The sequence below is a fragment of the Myxine glutinosa genome, chromosome 1, assembly GCF_964187855.1.
Source record: "Myxine glutinosa chromosome 1, kmMyxGlut1.1, whole genome shotgun sequence".
Lineage (NCBI taxonomy): Eukaryota > Metazoa > Chordata > Myxini > Myxiniformes > Myxinidae > Myxine > Myxine glutinosa.
Genome location: NC_136261.1, coordinates 272848699 through 272868735, shown reverse-complemented (window position 1 = coordinate 272868735; position 20037 = coordinate 272848699). Strand labels below are relative to the sequence as shown.

The 20037-nt window shown below is 31.3% G+C and overlaps 1 protein-coding gene across 1 annotated transcript in view; it reads right to left on the bottom strand.

Annotated features, from left to right (window-relative positions):
• Window positions 1-20037, bottom strand: part of TTN (titin) — a 501281-nt gene that overhangs the window by 276671 nt on the left and 204573 nt on the right. The window contains exons 162-172 of the mRNA XM_078776713.1: window positions 19887-19937; window positions 17993-18040; window positions 16043-16093; window positions 14148-14195; window positions 12249-12299; window positions 10356-10403; window positions 8408-8458; window positions 6514-6561; window positions 4564-4614; window positions 2669-2716; window positions 718-768 (exon numbers count right to left, since the gene is read on the bottom strand). Of these exons, the coding sequence (XP_078632839.1) occupies window positions 718-768; window positions 2669-2716; window positions 4564-4614; window positions 6514-6561; window positions 8408-8458; window positions 10356-10403; window positions 12249-12299; window positions 14148-14195; window positions 16043-16093; window positions 17993-18040; window positions 19887-19937 (546 nt within the window). The remainder of the gene's footprint in view (window positions 1-717; window positions 769-2668; window positions 2717-4563; window positions 4615-6513; window positions 6562-8407; window positions 8459-10355; window positions 10404-12248; window positions 12300-14147; window positions 14196-16042; window positions 16094-17992; window positions 18041-19886; window positions 19938-20037) is intronic.

Genomic DNA, 20037 nt, shown 5'->3' with positions numbered 1-20037 from the left:
AAAAAAACAATATCCCCAAACAAAAAAACTAATCAAACAATATCACTTACAAACTATTGTTTGTTGGAAGAAAAATAGTATCAAAATGTTGACAAATTTCTTACTCTTTGGAGTTCCTTTTTGTCAATAGTGTTTGGCAAATATTTCAGGTGCTAAATTCAAAATATGATATTTTTTTGCTCAAAAGTTATTGTGAGCATGCAAACTTCAACATTGTGCAATTGTCATCCTGGTCCTCATGAACGTGATAACGAGAAGGCTCTATGTGATTTCTTTTTGTTGTTGTCGTTCGTTTTTAAAAATTTTGCAAAAGTAGTTATTTTTACCTTTTGCAATATGAGGCCAAATAAAATATCCAACATAAGATATGCATTATCAGAGAGCTGTGATAAAAACAAATTTGGAAATTATTTGCTTTACAAAGTTTAAATATCAAAATGGTGGTGATAAGTTTGAGCATTGTTAACGTGATACCTGCACTTTGTGATACGTTGTGTAAATGAAACTAATATGATAATTTTTTCAAACTGTATTTTAACATGCCTGATTATGATGTCAGCATTAAATTTCCAAGCTCACTGAGGTGCATGTGCTCCAACATTTGCACAATTTGAAAAGCTAATATGGCACGATAAAAAATTCTGGGAAAATATGTTTGCGTTTCATCAACACACTGTACAAATGCATTTTTTTTCAAAGAAAATGCATTTCAAGTACCTCTTGGAACAGGTTTTGGTTTCCTTAGAACTTCGACTTCTTCTTCAGGCACTGCGAAGTAGCAAAAAGTATTTTAATAATGATTTTCTGAAAAACTTTGGATTATTCCCATGGACATTAATGCATTGAAAGGGGAAAAATGAAGATTTTTGTTGGCAATGCTTTTATAAGCTGCATCCTCAAAAAGATAATTCATCAGAAAGGAGAAGGTGGTATCAGAAAGGTGGTATCCTCAAAAAGATAATTCATCAGAAAAGAGAAGAAGGCATTCTTTCTGTAATTTTGCAGATGATTGACAACTGTCAACTTCACTGCAAAAAATGCAATTGACCAAACCTTTGATTAAATCTTTAACTTGCTTTTGAGGAATCAAATTGACTTCTTTGCCTTCAGGGTTAAATATAAGGAAGATAAACAGCTATCAAATAATGGAACCTATTTATTTCAGACAATGGATGTGTTTGATCACTGACGTGAGTTTATCACTTTTGTAAGTATTTGATCAATGCATCACATCAATACTTTCATTTCACTTTTGCCTCAATAAATAAGTGTTCCAATTTTGTGAATCAATCAAAAAATTATAAAATCAACTCAAGAAATCTGCTCTTAAATGTTTTCCAATGATGCTAATCTTCTAGAATCAAGGAGGTTTCAACCAATACAAATGTTATCTCTGTAGCAATCAATGAATAGACAAGGAACACAGTGATCATAACAATTTTGATATCTTAAAATATTTTGAGTTGTCAATACATCATCAATGAAGAGGGTATTGCTTTTATTCAGCAAAATGTGTCAAAAGGATAATAACCTCAAGAAAAGTTACTTTAATGAAATAAAAATCTGAAGTACAAGATAATTCAGTGTATCGTGAAATCGATGTGGACGTCTATTCCAGTTGTGAAAAATAGAGTGTAATTACAATAATGTGAGTATGTCATAAGCCTGTTTTTGGCTAATAAAATGCATTATTTTGCTCAAATGCATTTACAATCACCTCTAAAAATAGGTTTTTTCTTGTAAGGAACCTCAGAAACCTCTTTTGCCTTGAGAGGAACCTCAGCTTCCTCTTCTGCTGTGGGGCAGGTTAAGCAACTAGTTTAAAACCCTTCAAAATTGATATGAAATAAATTGGTTGCAGACAAAGGAAGTGCCTTGGAAAATGCATGTATGAGGTCTGTTTGGAAAATAATCAATTCATTTAATCAATTGAAAGAGACAAATATCTCCACCCAGCCACCCCTCACAAAATAATTTTAAAATATTCCTTTCAAACTATCGTTTATTGGACCAAAAGTTGTCAAAATGTTTACAAAGCGTTCACTCTTTGGGATTCACTTTTCATAAAAATGTTCGGCAAATATTTCAAATGATACATTAAAAATATGTATTTTTTTTTTTGCTCAAAAGTTTTTGCGAGCATGTAAATATCAGCATTGTGCAATCAATTGTCATCCTGGTCTTCTTGAACGTGATAACAGGATGGCTCTATATGATGTATTTCTGTGTTGTCAGTTCTTAAGATTATTGCAAAAGTAGTTATTTTTACATTTTACAATATGAGATCAAATAAAATATCCAATGTAAGATATGCATTATCAGAGAGCTGTGTTCAACAATAATTTGGAAATAATTAGTTTTTACAAAGTTTAATTATCAAAATGGTGGTGATAAATCAAAGCATTGTTTACTTGATAATACCCGCACTCTTTGGGAAACACTGCGTTCATAAAACTATGATTATTTTTTCAAACTGTATTTGTAACATGCCTGATTTTGATGTCAGCATTCAATTTCCAAGGTCAATTACTTGTACATGCACCAAAATTTGTAAAATTTGAAAAGATAATCGGGCACGAAAAAGATTCTGTTCAGAGATGTTTTAGTTTCATCAAAATAATGTACAAATGCATTTGTTTTTTTTCAAAAGAAAATGCATTTCAAGTACCTCTTGAAACAACTTTTGGTTTCCTAGGAACTTCGACTTCTTCAGGCACTGCGAAATAGCAAAAAGTATTTTAATAATGATTTTATATAAAACTTTGGATTAATCCCAGAGTAACTTTGGCATTAAAGGGGGGAAAATGAAGATGTTTTTTTGGCAACGCATTCATAAATTGTATCATCTAATTAGTCTCATCGTATATTCATTGGAAAGGAAAACAAGACATTATTTCTGTAATTTTGCAGATGAATGACAACTGTCAACTTCACTGCAAAAATGTTGTTGATCAAACCTTTGATAAGTTCTTTAATTTGCTTTTGAGGAATCAAATTCACTTCTTTGCCTTCATGGTTAAATAAAAGGAAGATAAATATCTCTCAGAAAGTGGAACCTAATTATTTCAGAAAATGAATGTCTGATTCATGGCATGAGATTATCACTTTTAAAAGTATTTGATCAATGCATCACATCGATGCTTTCATTTTAGCTTTGCCTCAATGGAGAAATGTTTCAATTTTTTCATCAATTATAAAATTTACAACATCAAACCGAGAAACCTGCTCTTAAATGTTTTCCGATAAAGGTCATCTTCTAAAATTAAGGCAGTTTCAACCACAACAAGCACTGTCTCCATACAAAAAAATGGAATAGAGAAAGAATGCAATGATCATTACAATTTTGAGATTTTGAAATATTTTTGCATGATCAACATAATATCAACAAACAAGGAATTCCTTTTATTCACTTTTTGTGCCAAAAGGATCATAACTTGAAGAAAACTTACTTTCATGAAGTAAAAATGTTAAGTGCAACGTAATTCAGCACTGTATATCGTGAAATTTATGTTTATCCCAGAAGTTGTGAAAAATATAGTGTAACCACAATGATGTGAGTATGTCATAAGACTGGTTTTGGCTAATAAAATGCATTATTTTGCTCAAATGCATTTGCATTCACCTCTAATAATAGGTTTAGCCTTGTGAGGAATTTCAGATTCCCCTTTTGCTTTGAGAGGAACCTCAGCTCCCTTTTCTGCTGTAGGGCAGGTTCAGGAAATAGTTTAAAATACTTTCAAAATTGATATGAAATAAATTGGTTTCGGACAAATGAAGTAACTTGGAAAAATGCATGTATTAGGTCCGTTGGAACAAAATTCAATTCCTTTATTCAAATGAAAGAAAAAAACAATATCCCCAAACAAAAAAACTAATCAAACAATATCACTTACAAACTATTGTTTGTTGGACTAAAAATTGTATCAAAATGTTGACAAATTTCTTACTCATTGGAGTTCCTTTTTGTCAATAGTGTTTGGCAAATATTTCAGGTGCTAAATTCAAAATATGATATTTTTTTGCTCAAAAGTTATTGTGAGCATGCAAACTTCAACATTGTGCAATTGTCATCCTGGTCCTCATGAACGTGATAACGAGAAGGCTCTATGTGATTTCTTTTTGTTGTTGTTGTCGTTCGTTTTTAAAAGTTTTGCAAAAGTAGTTATTTTTACCTTTTGCAATATGAGGCCAAATAAAATATCCAACATAAGATATGCATTATCAGAGAGCTGTGATAAAAACAAATTTGGAAATTATTTGCTTTACAAAGTTTAAATATCAAAATGGTGGTGATAAGTTTGAGCATTGTTAACGTGATACCTGCACTTTGTGATACGTTGTGTAAATGAAACTAATATGATTATTTTTTCAAACTGTATTTTAACATGCCTGATTATGATGTCAGCATTAAATTTCCAAGCTCACTGAGGTGCATGTGCTCCAACATTTGCACAATTTGAAAAGCTAATATGGCACGATAAAAAATTCTGGGAAAATATGTTTGCGTTTCATCAACACACTGTACAAATGCATTTTTTTTCAAAGAAAATGCATTTCAAGTACCTCTTGGAACAGGTTTTGGTTTCCTTAGAACTTCGACTTCTTCTTCAGGCACTGCGAAGTAGCAAAAAGTATTTTAATAATGATTTTCTGAAAAACTTTGGATTATTCCCATGGACATTAATGCATTGAAAGGGGAAAAAATGAAGATTTTTGTTGGCAATGCTTTTATAAGCTGCATCCTCAAAAAGATAATTCATCAGAAAAGAGAAGGTGGTATCAGAAAGGTGGTATCCTTCTAAAGGTGGTATCAGAAAAGAGAAGAAGGCATTCTTTCTGTAATTTTGCAGATGATTGACAACTGTCAACTTCACTGCAAAAAATGCAATTGACCAAACCTTTGATTAAATCTTTAACTTGCTTTTGAGGAATCAAATTGACTTCTTTGCCTTCAGGGTTAAATATAAGGAAGATAAACAGCTATCAAATAATGGAACCTATTTATTTCAGACAATGGATGTGTTTGATCACTGACGTGAGTTTATCACTTTTGTAAGTATTTGATCAATGCATCACATCAATACTTTCATTTCACTTTTGCCTCAATAAATAAGTGTTCCAATTTTGTGAATCAATCAAAAAATTATAAAATCAACTCAAGAAATCTGCTCTTAAATGTTTTCCAATGATGCTAATCTTCTAGAATCAAGGAGGTTTCAACCAATACAAATGTTATCTCTGTAGCAATCAATGAATAGACAAGGAACACAGTGATCATAACAATTTTGATATCTTAAAATATTTTGAGTTGTCAATACATCATCAATGAAGAGGGTATTGCTTTTATTCAGCAAAATGTGTCAAAAGGATAATAACCTCAAGAAAAGTTACTTTAATGAAATAAAAATCTGAAGTACAAGATAATTCAGTGTATCGTGAAATCGATGTGGACGTCTATTCCAGTTGTGAAAAATAGAGTGTAATTACAATAATGTGAGTATGTCATAAGCCTGTTTTTGGCTAATAAAATGCATTATTTTGCTCAAATGCATTTACAATCACCTCTAAAAATAGGTTTTTTCTTGTAAGGAACCTCAGAAACCTCTTTTGCCTTGAGAGGAACCTCAGCTTCCTCTTCTGCTGTGGGGCAGGTTAAGCAACTAGTTTAAAACCCTTCAAAATTGATATGAAATAAATTGGTTGCAGACAAAGGAAGTGCCTTGGAAAATGCATGTATGAGGTCTGTTTGGAAAATAATCAATTCATTTAATCAATTGAAAGAGACAAATATCTCCACCCTGCCACCCCTCACAAAATAATTTTAAAATATTCCTTTCAAACTATCGTTTATTGGACCAAAAGTTGTCAAAATGTTTACAAAGCGTTCACTCTTTGGGATTCCCTTTTCATAAAAATGTTTGGCAAATATTTCAAATGATACATTAAAAATATGTATTTTTTTTTTTGCTCAAAAGTTTTTGCGAGCATGTAAATATCAGCATTGTGCAATCAATTGTCATCCTGGTCTTCTTGAACGTGATAACAGGATGGCTCTATATGATGTATTTCTGTGTTGTCAGTTCTTAAGATTATTGCAAAAGTAGTTATTTTTACATTTTACAATATGAGATCAAATAAAATATCCAATGTAAGATATGCATTATCAGAGAGCTGTGTTCAACAATAATTTGGAAATAATTAGTTTTTACAAAGTTTAATTATCAAAATGGTGGTGATAAATCAAAGCATTGTTAACTTGATAATACCCGCACTCTTTGGGAAACACTGCGTTCATAAAACTATGATTATTTTTTCAAACTGTATTTGTAACATGCCTGATTTTGATGTCAGCATTCAATTTCCAAGGTCAATTACTTGCACATGCACCAAAATTTGTAAAATTTGAAAAGATAATTGGGCACGAAAAAGATTCTGTTCAGAGATGTTTTTGTTTCATCAAAATAATGTACAAATGCATTTGTTTTTTTTCAAAAGAAAATGCATTTCAAGTACCTCTTGAAACAACTTTTGGTTTCCTAGGAACTTCGACTTCTTCAGGCACTGCGAAATAGCAAAAAGTATTTTAATAATGATTTTATATAAAACTTTGGATTAATCCCAGAGTAACTTTGGCATTAAAGGGGGGAAAATGAAGATGTTTTTTTGGCAACGCATTCATAAATTGTATCATCTAATTAGTCTCATCGTATATTCATTGGAAAGGAAAACAAGACATTATTTCTGTAATTTTGCAGATGAATGACAACTGTCAACTTCACTGCAAAAATGTTGTTGATCAAACCTTTGATAAGTTCTTTAATTTGCTTTTGAGGAATCAAATTCACTTCTTTGCCTTCATGGTTAAATAAAAGGAAGATAAATATCTCTCAGAAAGTGGAACCTAATTATTTCAGAAAATGAATGTCTGATTCATGGCATGAGATTATCACTTTTAAAAGTATTTGATCAATGCATCACATCGATGCTTTCATTTTAGCTTTGCCTCAATGGAGAAATGTTTCAATTTTTTCATCAATTATAAAATTTACAACATCAAACCGAGAAACCTGCTCTTAAATGTTTTCCGATAAAGGTCATCTTCTAAAATTAAGGCAGTTTCAACCACAACAAGCACTGTCTCCATACAAAAAAATGGAATAGAGAAAGAATGCAATGATCATTACAATTTTGAGATTTTGAAATATTTTTGCATGATCAACATAATATCAACAAACAAGGAATTCCTTTTATTCACTTTCTGTGCCAAAAGGATCATAACTTGAAGAAAACTTACTTTCATGAAGTAAAAATGTTAAGTGCAACGTAATTCAGCACTGTATATCGTGAAATTTATGTTTATCCCAGAAGTTGTGAAAATATAGTGTAACCACAATGATGTGAGTATGTCATAAGACTGGTTTTGGCTAATAAAATGCATTATTTTGCTCAAATGCATTTGCATTCACCTCTAATAATAGGTTTAGCCTTGTGAGGAATTTCAGATTCCCCTTTTGCTTTGAGAGGAACCTCAGCTCCCTTTTCTGCTGTAGGGCAGGTTCAGGAAATAGTTTAAAATACTTTCAAAATTGATATGAAATAAATTGGTTTCGGACAAATGAAGTAACTTGGAAAAATGCATGTATTAGGTCCGTTGGAACAAAATTCAATTCCTTTATTCAAATGAAAGAAAAAAACAATATCCCCAAACAAAAAAACTAATCAAACAATATCACTTACAAACTATTGTTTGTTGGAAGAAAAATTGTATCAAAATGTTGACAAATTTCTTACTCTTTGGAGTTCCTTTTTGTCAATAGTGTTTGGCAAATATTTCAGGTGCTAAATTCAAAATATGATATTTTTTTGCTCAAAAGTTATTGTGAGCATGCAAACTTCAACATTGTGCAATTGTCATCCTGGTCCTCATGAACGTGATAACGAGAAGGCTCTATGTGATTTCTTTTTGTTGTTGTTGTCGTTCGTTTTTAAAAGTTTTGCAAAAGTAGTTATTTTTACCTTTTGCAATATGAGGCCAAATAAAATATCCAACATAAGATATGCATTATCAGAGAGCTGTGATAAAAACAAATTTGGAAATTATTTGCTTTACAAAGTTTAAATATCAAAATGGTGGTGATAAGTTTGAGCATTGTTAACGTAATACCTGCACTTTGTGATACGTTGTGTAAATGAAACTAATATGATTATTTTTTCAAACTGTATTTTAACATGCCTGATTATGATGTCAGCATTAAATTTCCAAGCTCACTGAGGTGCATGTGCTCCAACATTTGCACAATTTGAAAAGCTAATATGGCACGATAAAAAATTCTGGGAAAATATGTTTGCGTTTCATCAACACACTGTACAAATGCATTTTTTTTCAAAGAAAATGCATTACAAGTACCTCTTGGAACAGGTTTTGGTTTCCTTAGAACTTCGACTTCTTCTTCAGGCACTGCGAAGTACCAAAAGTATTTTAATAATGATTTTCTGAAAAACTTTGGATTATTCCCATGGACATTAATGCATTGAAAGGGGAAAAATGAGGATTTTTGTTGGCAATGCTTTTATAAGCTGCATCCTCAAAAAGATAATTCATCAGAAAAGAGAAGGTGGTATCAAAAAGGTGGTATCCTTCTAAAGGTGGTATCAGAAAAGAGAAGAAGGCATTCTTTCTGTAATTTTGCAGATGATTGACAACTGTCAACTTCATTGCAAAAAATGCAATTGACCAAACCTTTGATTAAATCTTTAACTTGCTTTTGAGGAATCAAATTGACTTCTTTGCCTTCAGGGTTAAATATAAGGAAGATAAACAGCTATCAAATAATGGAACCTATTTATTTCAGACAATGGATGTGTTTGATCACTGACGTGAGTTTATCACTTTTGTAAGTATTTGATCAATGCATCACATCAATACTTTCATTTCACTTTTGCCTCAATAAATAAGTGTTCCAATTTTGTGAATCAATCAAAAAATTATAAAATCAACTCAAGAAATCTGCTCTTAAATGTTTTCCAATGATGCTAATCTTCTAGAATCAAGGAGGTTTCAACCAATACAAATGTTATCTCTGTACCAATCAATGAATAGACAAGGAACACAGTGATCATAACAATTTTGATATCTTAAAATATTTTGAGTTGTCAATACATCATCAACAAAGAGGGTATTGCTTTTATTCAGCAAAATGTGTCAAAAGGATAATAACCTCAAGAAAAGTTCCTTAAATGAAATAAAAATCTGAAGTACAAGATAATTCAGTGTATCGTGAAATCGATGTGGACGTCTATTCCAGTTGTGAAAAATAGAGTGTAATTACAATAATGTGAGTATGTCATAAGCCTGTTTTGGGCTAATAAAATGCATTATTTTGCTCAAATGCATTTACAATCACCTCTAAAAATAGGTTTTTTCTTGTAAGGAACCTCAGAAACCTCTTTTGCCTTGAGAGGAACCTCAGCTTCCTCTTCTGCTGTGGGGCAGGTTAAGCAACGAGTTTAAAACCCTTCAAAATTGATATGAAATAAATTGGTTGCAGACAAAGGAAGTGCCTTGGAAAATGCATGTATGAGGTCTGTTTGGAAAATAATCAATTCATTTAATCAATTGAAAGAGACAAATATCTCCACCCTGCCACCCCTCACAAAATAATTTTAAAATATTCCTTTCAAACTATCGTTTATTGGACCAAAAGTTGTCAAAATGTTTACAAAGCGTTCACTCTTTGGGATTCCCTTTTCATAAAAATGTTCGGCAAATATTTCAAATGATATATTAAAAATATGTATTTTTTTTTTTGCTCAAAAGTTTTTGCGAGCATGTAAATATCAGCATTGTGCAATCAATTGTCATCCTGGTCTTCTTGAACGTGATAACAGAATGGCTCTATGTGATGTATTTCTGTGTTGTCAGTTCTTAAGATTATTGCAAAAGTAGTTATTTTTACATTTTACAATATGAGATCAAATAAAATATCCAATGTAAGATATGCATTATCAGAGAGCTGTGTTCAACAATAATTTGGAAATAATTAGTTTTTACAAAGTTTAATTATCAAAATGGTGGTGATAAATCAAAGCATTGTTAACTTGATAATACCCGCACTCTTTGGGAAACACTGCGTTCATAAAACTATGATTATTTTTTCAAACTGTATTTGTAACATGCCTGATTTTGATGTCAGCATTCAATTTCCAAGGTCAATTACTTGCACATGCACCAAAATTTGTAAAATTTGAAAAGATAATCGGGCACGAAAAAGATTCTGTTCAGAGATGTTTTTGTTTCATCAAAATAATGTACAAATGCATTTGTTTTTTTTCAAAAGAAAATGCATTTCAAGTACCTCTTGAAACAACTTTTGGTTTCCTAGGAACTTCGACTTCTTCAGGCACTGCGAAATAGCAAAAAGTATTTTAATAATGATTTTATATAAAACTTTGGATTAATCCCAGAGTAACTTTGGCATTAAAGGGGGGAAAATGAAGATGTTTTTTTGGCAACGCATTCATAAATTGTATCATCTAATTAGTCTCATCGTATATTCATTGGAAAGGAAAACAAGACATTATTTCTGTAATTTTGCAGATGAATGACAACTGTCAACTTCACTGCAAAAATGTTGTTGATCAAACCTTTGATAAGTTCTTTAATTTGCTTTTGAGGAATCAAATTCACTTCTTTGCCTTCATGGTTAAATAAAAGGAAGATAAATATCTCTCAGAAAGTGGAACCTAATTATTTCAGAAAATGAATGTCTGATTCATGGCATGAGATTATCACTTTTAAAAGTATTTGATCAATGCATCACATCGATGCTTTCATTTTAGCTTTGCCTCAATGGAGAAATGTTTCAATTTTTTCATCAATTATAAAATTTACAACATCAAACCGAGAAACCTGCTCTTAAATGTTTTCCGATAAAGGTCATCTTCTAAAATTAAGGCAGTTTCAACCACAACAAGCACTGTCTCCATACAAAAAAATGGAATAGAGAAAGAATGCAATTATCATTACAATTTTGAGATTTTGAAATATTTTTGCATGATCAACATAATATCAACAAACAAGGAATTCCTTTTATTCACTTTTTGTGCCAAAAGGATCATAACTTGAAGAAAACTTACTTTCATGAAGTAAAAATGTTAAGTGCAACGTAATTCAGCACTGTATATCGTGAAATTGATGTTTATCCCAGAAGTTGTGAAAAATATAGTGTAACCACAATGATGTGAGTATGTCATAAGACTGGTTTTGGCTAATAAAATGCATTATTTTGCTCAAATGCATTTGCATTCACCTCTAATAATAGGTTTAGCCTTGTGAGGAATTTCAGAATCCTCTTTTGCTTTGAGAGGAACCTCAGCTCCCTTTTCTGTAGGGCAGGTTCAGGAAATAGTTTAAAATACTTTCAAAATTGATATGAAATAAATTGGTTTCGGACAAATGAAATAACTTGGAAAAATGCATGTATTAGGTCCGTTGGAACAAAATTCAATTCCTTTATTCAAATGAAAGAAAAAAACAATATCCCCAAACAAAAAAACTAATCAAACAATATCACTTACAAACTATTGTTTGTTGGAAGAAAAATTGTATCAAAATGTTGACAAATTTCTTACTCTTTGGAGTTCCTTTTTGTCAATAGTGTTTGGCAAATATTTCAGGTGCTAAATTCAAAATATGTTATTTTTTTGCTCAAACGTTATTGTGAGCATGCAAACTTCAACATTGTGCAATTGTCATCCTGGTCCTCATGAACGTGATAACGAGAAGGCTCTATGTTATTTTTTGTTGTTGTTGTTGTCGTTCGTTTTTAAAAGTTTTGCAAAAGTAGTTATTTTTACCTTTTGCAATATGAGGCCAAATAAAATATCCAACATAAGATATGCATTATCAGAGAGCTGTGATAAAAACAAATTTGGAAATTATTTGCTTTACAAAGTTTAAATATCAAAATGGTGGTGATAAGTTTGAACATTGTTAACGTGATACCTGCACTTTGTGATACGTTGTGTAAATGAAACTAATATGATTATTTTTTCAAACTGTATTTTAACATGCCTGATTATGATGTCAGCATTCAATTTCCAAGCTCACTGAGGTGCATGTGCTCCAACATTTGCACAATTTGAAAAGCTAATATGGCACGATAAAAAATTCTGGGAAAATATGTTTGCGTTTCATCAACACACTGTACAAATGCATTTTTTTTTCAAAGAAAATGCATTTCAAGTACCTCTTGGAACAGGTTTTGGTTTCCTTAGAACTTCGACTTCTTCTTCAGGCACTGCGAAGTAGCAAAAAGTATTTTAATAATGATTTTCTGAAAAACTTTGGATTATTCCCATGGACATTAATGCATTGAAAGGGGAAAAATGAAGATTTTTGTTGGCAATGCTTTTATAAGCTGCATCCTCAAAAAGATAATTCATCAGAAAAGAGAAGAAGGCATTCTTTCTGTAATTTTGCAGATGATTGACAACTGTCAACTTCACTGCAAAAAATGCAATTGACCAAACCTTTGATTAAATCTTTAACTTGCTTTTGAGGAATCAAATTGACTTCTTTGCCTTCAGGGTTAAATATAAGGAAGATAAACAGCTATCAAATAATGGAACCTATTTATTTCAGACAATGGATGTGTTTGATCACTGACGTGAGTTTATCACTTTTGTAAGTATTTGATCAATGCATCACATCAATACTTTCATTTCACTTTTGCCTCAATAAATAAGTGTTCCAATTTTGTGAATCAATCAAAAAATTATAAAATCAACTCAAGAAATCTGCTCTTAAATGTTTTCCAATGATGCTAATCTTCTAGAATTAAGGAGGTTTCAACCAATACAAATGTTATCTCTGTAGCAATCAATGAATAGACAAGGAACACAGTGATCATAACAATTTTGATATCTTAAAATATTTTGAGTTGTCAATACATCATCAACAAAGAGGGTATTGCTTTTATTCAGCAAAATGTGTCAAAAGGATAATAACCTCAAGAAAAGTTACTTTAATGAAATAAAAATCTGAAGTACAAGATAATTCAGTGTATCGTGAAATCGATGTGGACGTCTATTCCAGTTGTGAAAAATAGAGTGTAATTACAATAATGTGAGTATGTCATAAGCCTGTTTTTGGCTAATAAAATGCATTATTTTGCTCAAATGCATTTACAATCACCTCTAAAAATAGGTTTTTTCTTGTAAGGAACCTCAGAAACCTCTTTTGCCTTGAGAGGAACCTCAGCTTCCTCTTCTGCTGTGGGGCAGGTTAAGCAACTAGTTTAAAATCCCTTCAAAATTGATATGAAATAAATTGGTTGCAGACAAAGGAAGTGCCTTGGAAAATGCATGTATGAGGTCTGTTTGGAAAATAATCAATTCATTTAATCAATTGAAAGAGACAAATATCTCCACCCTGCCACCCCTCACAAAATAATTTTAAAATATTCCGTTCAAACTATCGTTTATTGGACCAAAAGTTGTCAAAATGTTTACAAAGCGCTCACTCTTTGGGATTCCCTTTTCATAAAAATGTTCGGCAAATATTTCAAATGATACATTAAAAATATGTATTTTTTTTTTTGCTCAAAAGTTTTTGCGAGCATGTAAATATCAGCATTGTGCAATCAATTGTCATCCTGGTCTTCTTGAACTTGATAACAGGATGGCTCTATGTGATGTATTTCTGTGTTGTCAGTTCTTAAGATTATTGCAAAAGTAGTTATTTTTACATTTTACAATATGAGATCAAATAAAATATCCAATGTAAGATATGCATTATCAGAGAGCTGTGTTCAACAATAATTTGGAAATAATTAGTTTTTACAAAGTTTAATTATCAAAATGGTGGTGATAAATCAAAGCATTGTTAACTTGATAATACCCGCACTCTTTGGGAAACACTGCGTTCATAAAACTATGATTATTCTTTCAAACTGTATTTGTAACATGCCTGATTTTGATGTCAGCATTCAATTTCCAAGGTCAATTACTTACACATGCACCAAAATTTGTAAAATTTGAAAAGATAATCGGGCACGAAAAAGATTCTGTTCAGAGATGTTTTTGTTTCATCAAAATAATGTACAAATGCATTTGTTTTTTTTCAAAAGAAAATGCATTTCAAGTACCTCTTGAAACAACTTTTGGTTTCCTAGGAACTTCGACTTCTTCAGGCACTGCGAAATAGCAAAAAGTATTTTAATAATGATTTTATATAAAACTTTGGATTAATCCCAGAGTAACTTTGGCATTAAAGGGGGGAAAATGAAGATGTTTTTTTGGCAACGCATTCATAAATTGTATCATCTAATTAGTCTCATCGTATATTCATTGGAAAGGAAAACAAGACATTATTTCTGTAATTTTGCAGATGAATGACAACTGTCAACTTCACTGCAAAAATGTTGTTGATCAAACCTTCGATAAGTTCTTTAATTTGCTTTTGAGGAATCAAATTCACCTCTTTGCCTTCATGGTTAAATAAAAGGAAGATAAATATCTCTCAGAAAGTGGAACCTAATTATTTCAGAAAATGAATGTCTGATTCATGGCATGAGATTATCACTTTTAAAAGTATTTGATCGATGCATCACATCGATGCTTTCATTTTAGCTTTGCCTCAATGGAGAAATGTTTCAATTTTTTCATCAATTATCAAATTTACAACATCAAACCGAGAAACCTGCTCTTATATGTTTTCCGATAAAGGTCATCTTCTAAAATTAAGGCAGTTTCAACCACAACAAGCACTGTCTCCATACAAAAAAATGGAATAGAGAAAGAATGCAATGATCATTACAATTTTGAGATTTTGAAATATTTTTGCATGATCAACATAATATCAACAAACAAGGAATTCCTTTTATTCACTTTTTGTGCCAAAAGGATCATAACTTGAAGAAAACTTACTTTCATGAAGTAAAAATGTTAAGTGCAACGTAATTCAGCACTGTATATCGTGAAATTGATGTTTATCCCAGAAGTTGTGAAAAATATAGTGTAACCACAATGATGTGAGTATGTCATAAGACTGGTTTTGGCTAATAAAATGCATTATTTTGCTCAAATGCATTTGCATTCACCTCTAATAATAGGTTTAGCCTTGTGAGGAATTTCAGATTCCTCTTTTGCTTTGAGAGGAACCTCAGCTCCCTTTTCTGCTGTAGGGCAGGTTCAGGAAATAGTTTAAAATACTTTCAAAATTGATATGAAATAAATTGGTTTCGGACAAATGAAGTAACTTGGAAAAATGCATGTATTAGGTCCGTTGGAACAAAATTCAATTCCTTTATTCAAATGAAAGAAAAAAACAATATCCCCAAACAAAAAAACTAATCAAACAATATCACTTACAAACTATTGTTTGTTGGAAGAAAAATTGTATCAAAATGTTGACAAATTTCTTACTCTTTGGAGTTCCTTTTTGTCAATAGTGTTTGGCAAATATTTCAGGTGCTAAATTCAAAATATGTTATTTTTTTGCTCAAAAGTTATTGTGAGCATGCAAACTTCAACATTGTGCAATTGTCATCCTGGTCCTCATGAACATGATAACGAGAAGGCTCGATGTGATTTCATTTTGTTGTTGTTGTCGTTCGTTTTTAAAAGTTTTGCAAAAGTAGTTATTTTTACCCTTTGCAATATGAGGCCAAATAAAATATCCAACATAAGATATGCATTATCAGAGAGCTGTGATAAAAACAAATTTGGAAATTATTTGCTTTACAAAGTTTAAATATCAAAATGGTGGTGATAAGTTTGAGCATTGTTAACGTGATACCTGCACTTTGTGATACGTTGTGTAAATGAAACTAATATGATTATTTTTTCAAACTGTATTTTAACATGCCTGATTATGATGTCAGCATTCAATTTCCAAGCTCACTGAGGTGCATGTGCTCCAACATTTGCACAATTTGAAAAGCTAATATGGCACGATAAAAAATTCTGGGAAAATATGTTTGCGTTTCATCAACACACTGTACAAATGCATTTTTTTTCAAAGAAAATGCATTTCAAGTACCTCTTGGAACAGGTTTTGGTTTCCTTAGAACTTCGACTTCTTCTTCAGGCACTGCGAAGTAGCAAAAAGTATTTTAATAATGATTTTCTGAAAAACTTTGGATTATTCCCATGGACATTAATGCATTGAAAGGGGAAAAAATGAAGATTTTTGTTGGCAATGCTTTTATAAGCTGCATCCTCAAAAAGATAATTCATCAGAAAAGAGAAGGTGGTATCAGAAAGGTGGTATCCTTCTAAAGGTGGTATCAGAAAAGAGAAGAAGGCATTCTTTCTGTAATTTTGCAGATGATTGACAACTGTCAACTTCACTGCAAAAAATGCAATTGACCAAACCTTTGATTAAATCTTTAACTTGCTTTTGAGGAATCAAATTGACTTCTTTGCCTTCAGGGTTAAATATAAGGAAGATAAACAGCTATCAAATAATGGAACCTATTTATTTCAGACAATGGATGTGTTTGATCACTGACGTGAGTTTATCACTTTTGTAAGTATTTGATCAATGCATCACATCAATACTTTCATTTCACTTTTGCCTCAATAAATAAGTGTTCCAATTTTGTGAATCAATCAAAAAATTATAAAATCAACTCAAGAAATCTGCTCTTAAATGTTTTCCAATGATGCTAATCTTCTAGAATCAAGGAGGTTTCAACCAATACAAATGTTATCTCTGTAGCAATCAATGAATAGACAAGGAACACAGTGATCATAACAATTTTGATATCTTAAAATATTTTGAGTTGTCAATACATCATCAATGAAGAGGGTATTGCTTTTATTCAGCAAAATGTGTCAAAAGGATAATAACCTCAAGAAAAGTTACTTTAATGAAATAAAAATCTGAAGTACAAGATAATTCAGTGTATCGTGAAATCGATGTGGACGTCTATTCCAGTTGTGAAAAATAGAGTGTAATTACAATAATGTGAGTATGTCATAAGCCTGTTTTTGGCTAATAAAATGCATTATTTTGCTCAAATGCATTTACAATCACCTCTAAAAATAGGTTTTTTCTTGTAAGGAACCTCAGAAACCTCTTTTGCCTTGAGAGGAACCTCAGCTTCCTCTTCTGCTGTGGGGCAGGTTAAGCAACTAGTTTAAAACCCTTCAAAATTGATATGAAATAAATTGGTTGCAGACAAAGGAAGTGCCTTGGAAAATGCATGTATGAGGTCTGTTTGGAAAATAATCAATTCATTTAATCAATTGAAAGAGACAAATATCTCCACCCTGCCACCCCTCACAAAATAATTTTAAAATATTCCTTTCAAACTATCGTTTATTGGACCAAAAGTTGTCAAAATGTTTACAAAGCGTTCACTCTTTGGGATTCCCTTTTCATAAAAATGTTTGGCAAATATTTCAAATGATACATTAAAAATATGTATTTTTTTTTTTGCTCAAAAGTTTTTGCGAGCATGTAAATATCAGCATTGTGCAATCAATTGTCATCCTGGTCTTCTTGAACGTGATAACAGGATGGCTCTATATGATGTATTTCTGTGTTGTCAGTTCTTAAGATTATTGCAAAAGTAGTTATTTTTACATTTTACAATATGAGATCAAATAAAATATCCAATGTAAGATATGCATTATCAGAGAGCTGTGTTCAACAATAATTTGGAAATAATTAGTTTTTACAAAGTTTAATTATCAAAATGGTGGTGATAAATCAAAGCATTGTTAACTTGATAATACCCGCACTCTTTGGGAAACACTGCGTTCATAAAACTATGATTATTTTTTCAAACTGTATTTGTAACATGCCTGATTTTGATGTCAGCATTCAATTTCCAAGGTCAATTACTTGCACATGCACCAAAATTTGTAAAATTTGAAAAGATAATTGGGCACGAAAAAGATTCTGTTCAGAGATGTTTTTGTTTCATCAAAATAATGTACAAATGCATTTGTTTTTTTTCAAAAGAAAATGCATTTCAAGTACCTCTTGAAACAACTTTTGGTTTCCTAGGAACTTCGACTTCTTCAGGCACTGCGAAATAGCAAAAAGTATTTTAATAATGATTTTATATAAAACTTTGGATTAATCCCAGAGTAACTTTGGCATTAAAGGGGGGAAAATGAAGATGTTTTTTTGGCAACGCATTCATAAATTGTATCATCTAATTAGTCTCATCGTATATTCATTGGAAAGGAAAACAAGACATTATTTCTGTAATTTTGCAGATGAATGACAACTGTCAACTTCACTGCAAAAATGTTGTTGATCAAACCTTTGATAAGTTCTTTAATTTGCTTTTGAGGAATCAAATTCACTTCTTTGCCTTCATGGTTAAATAAAAGGAAGATAAATATCTCTCAGAAAGTGGAACCTAATTATTTCAGAAAATGAATGTCTGATTCATGGCATGAGATTATCACTTTTAAAAGTATTTGATCAATGCATCACATCGATGCTTTCATTTTAGCTTTGCCTCAATGGAGAAATGTTTCAATTTTTTCATCAATTATAAAATTTACAACATCAAACCGAGAAACCTGCTCTTAAATGTTTTCCGATAAAGGTCATCTTCTAAAATTAAGGCAGTTTCAACCACAACAAGCACTGTCTCCATACAAAAAAATGGAATAGAGAAAGAATGCAATGATCATTACAATTTTGAGATTTTGAAATATTTTTGCATGATCAACATAATATCAACAAACAAGGAATTCCTTTTATTCACTTTCTGTGCCAAAAGGATCATAACTTGAAGAAAACTTACTTTCATGAAGTAAAAATGTTAAGTGCAACGTAATTCAGCACTGTATATCGTGAAATTTATGTTTATCCCAGAAGTTGTGAAAATATAGTGTAACCACAATGATGTGAGTATGTCATAAGACTGGTTTTGGCTAATAAAATGCATTATTTTGCTCAAATGCATTTGCATTCACCTCTAATAATAGGTTTAGCCTTGTGAGGAATTTCAGATTCCCCTTTTGCTTTGAGAGGAACCTCAGCTCCCTTTTCTGCTGTAGGGCAGGTTCAGGAAATAGTTTAAAATACTTTCAAAATTGATATGAAATAAATTGGTTTCGGACAAATGAAGTAACTTGGAAAAATGCATGTATTAGGTCCGTTGGAACAAAATTCAATTCCTTTATTCAAATGAAAGAAAAAAACAATATCCCCAAACAAAAAAACTAATCAAACAATATCACTTACAAACTATTGTTTGTTGGAAGAAAAATTGTATCAAAATGTTGACAAATTTCTTACTCTTTGGAGTTCCTTTTTGTCAATAGTGTTTGGCAAATATTTCAGGTGCTAAATTCAAAATATGATATTTTTTTGCTCAAAAGTTATTGTGAGCATGCAAACTTCAACATTGTGCAATTGTCATCCTGGTCCTCATGAACGTGATAACGAGAAGGCTCTATGTGATTTCTTTTTGTTGTTGTTGTCGTTCGTTTTTAAAAGTTTTGCAAAAGTAGTTATTTTTACCTTTTGCAATATGAGGCCAAATAAAATATCCAACATAAGATATGCATTATCAGAGAGCTGTGATAAAAACAAATTTGGAAATTATTTGCTTTACAAAGTTTAAATATCAAAATGGTGGTGATAAGTTTGAGCATTGTTAACGTAATACCTGCACTTTGTGATACGTTGTGTAAATGAAACTAATATGATTATTTTTTCAAACTGTATTTTAACATGCCTGATTATGATGTCAGCATTAAATTTCCAAGCTCACTGAGGTGCATGTGCTCCAACATTTGCACAATTTGAAAAGCTAATATGGCACGATAAAAAATTCTGGGAAAATATGTTTGCGTTTCATCAACACACTGTACAAATGCATTTTTTTTCAAAGAAAATGCATTACAAGTACCTCTTGGAACAGGTTTTGGTTTCCTTAGAACTTCGACTTCTTCTTCAGGCACTGCGAAGTACCAAAAGTATTTTAATAATGATTTTCTGAAAAACTTTGGATTATTCCCATGGACATTAATGCATTGAAAGGGGAAAAATGAGGATTTTTG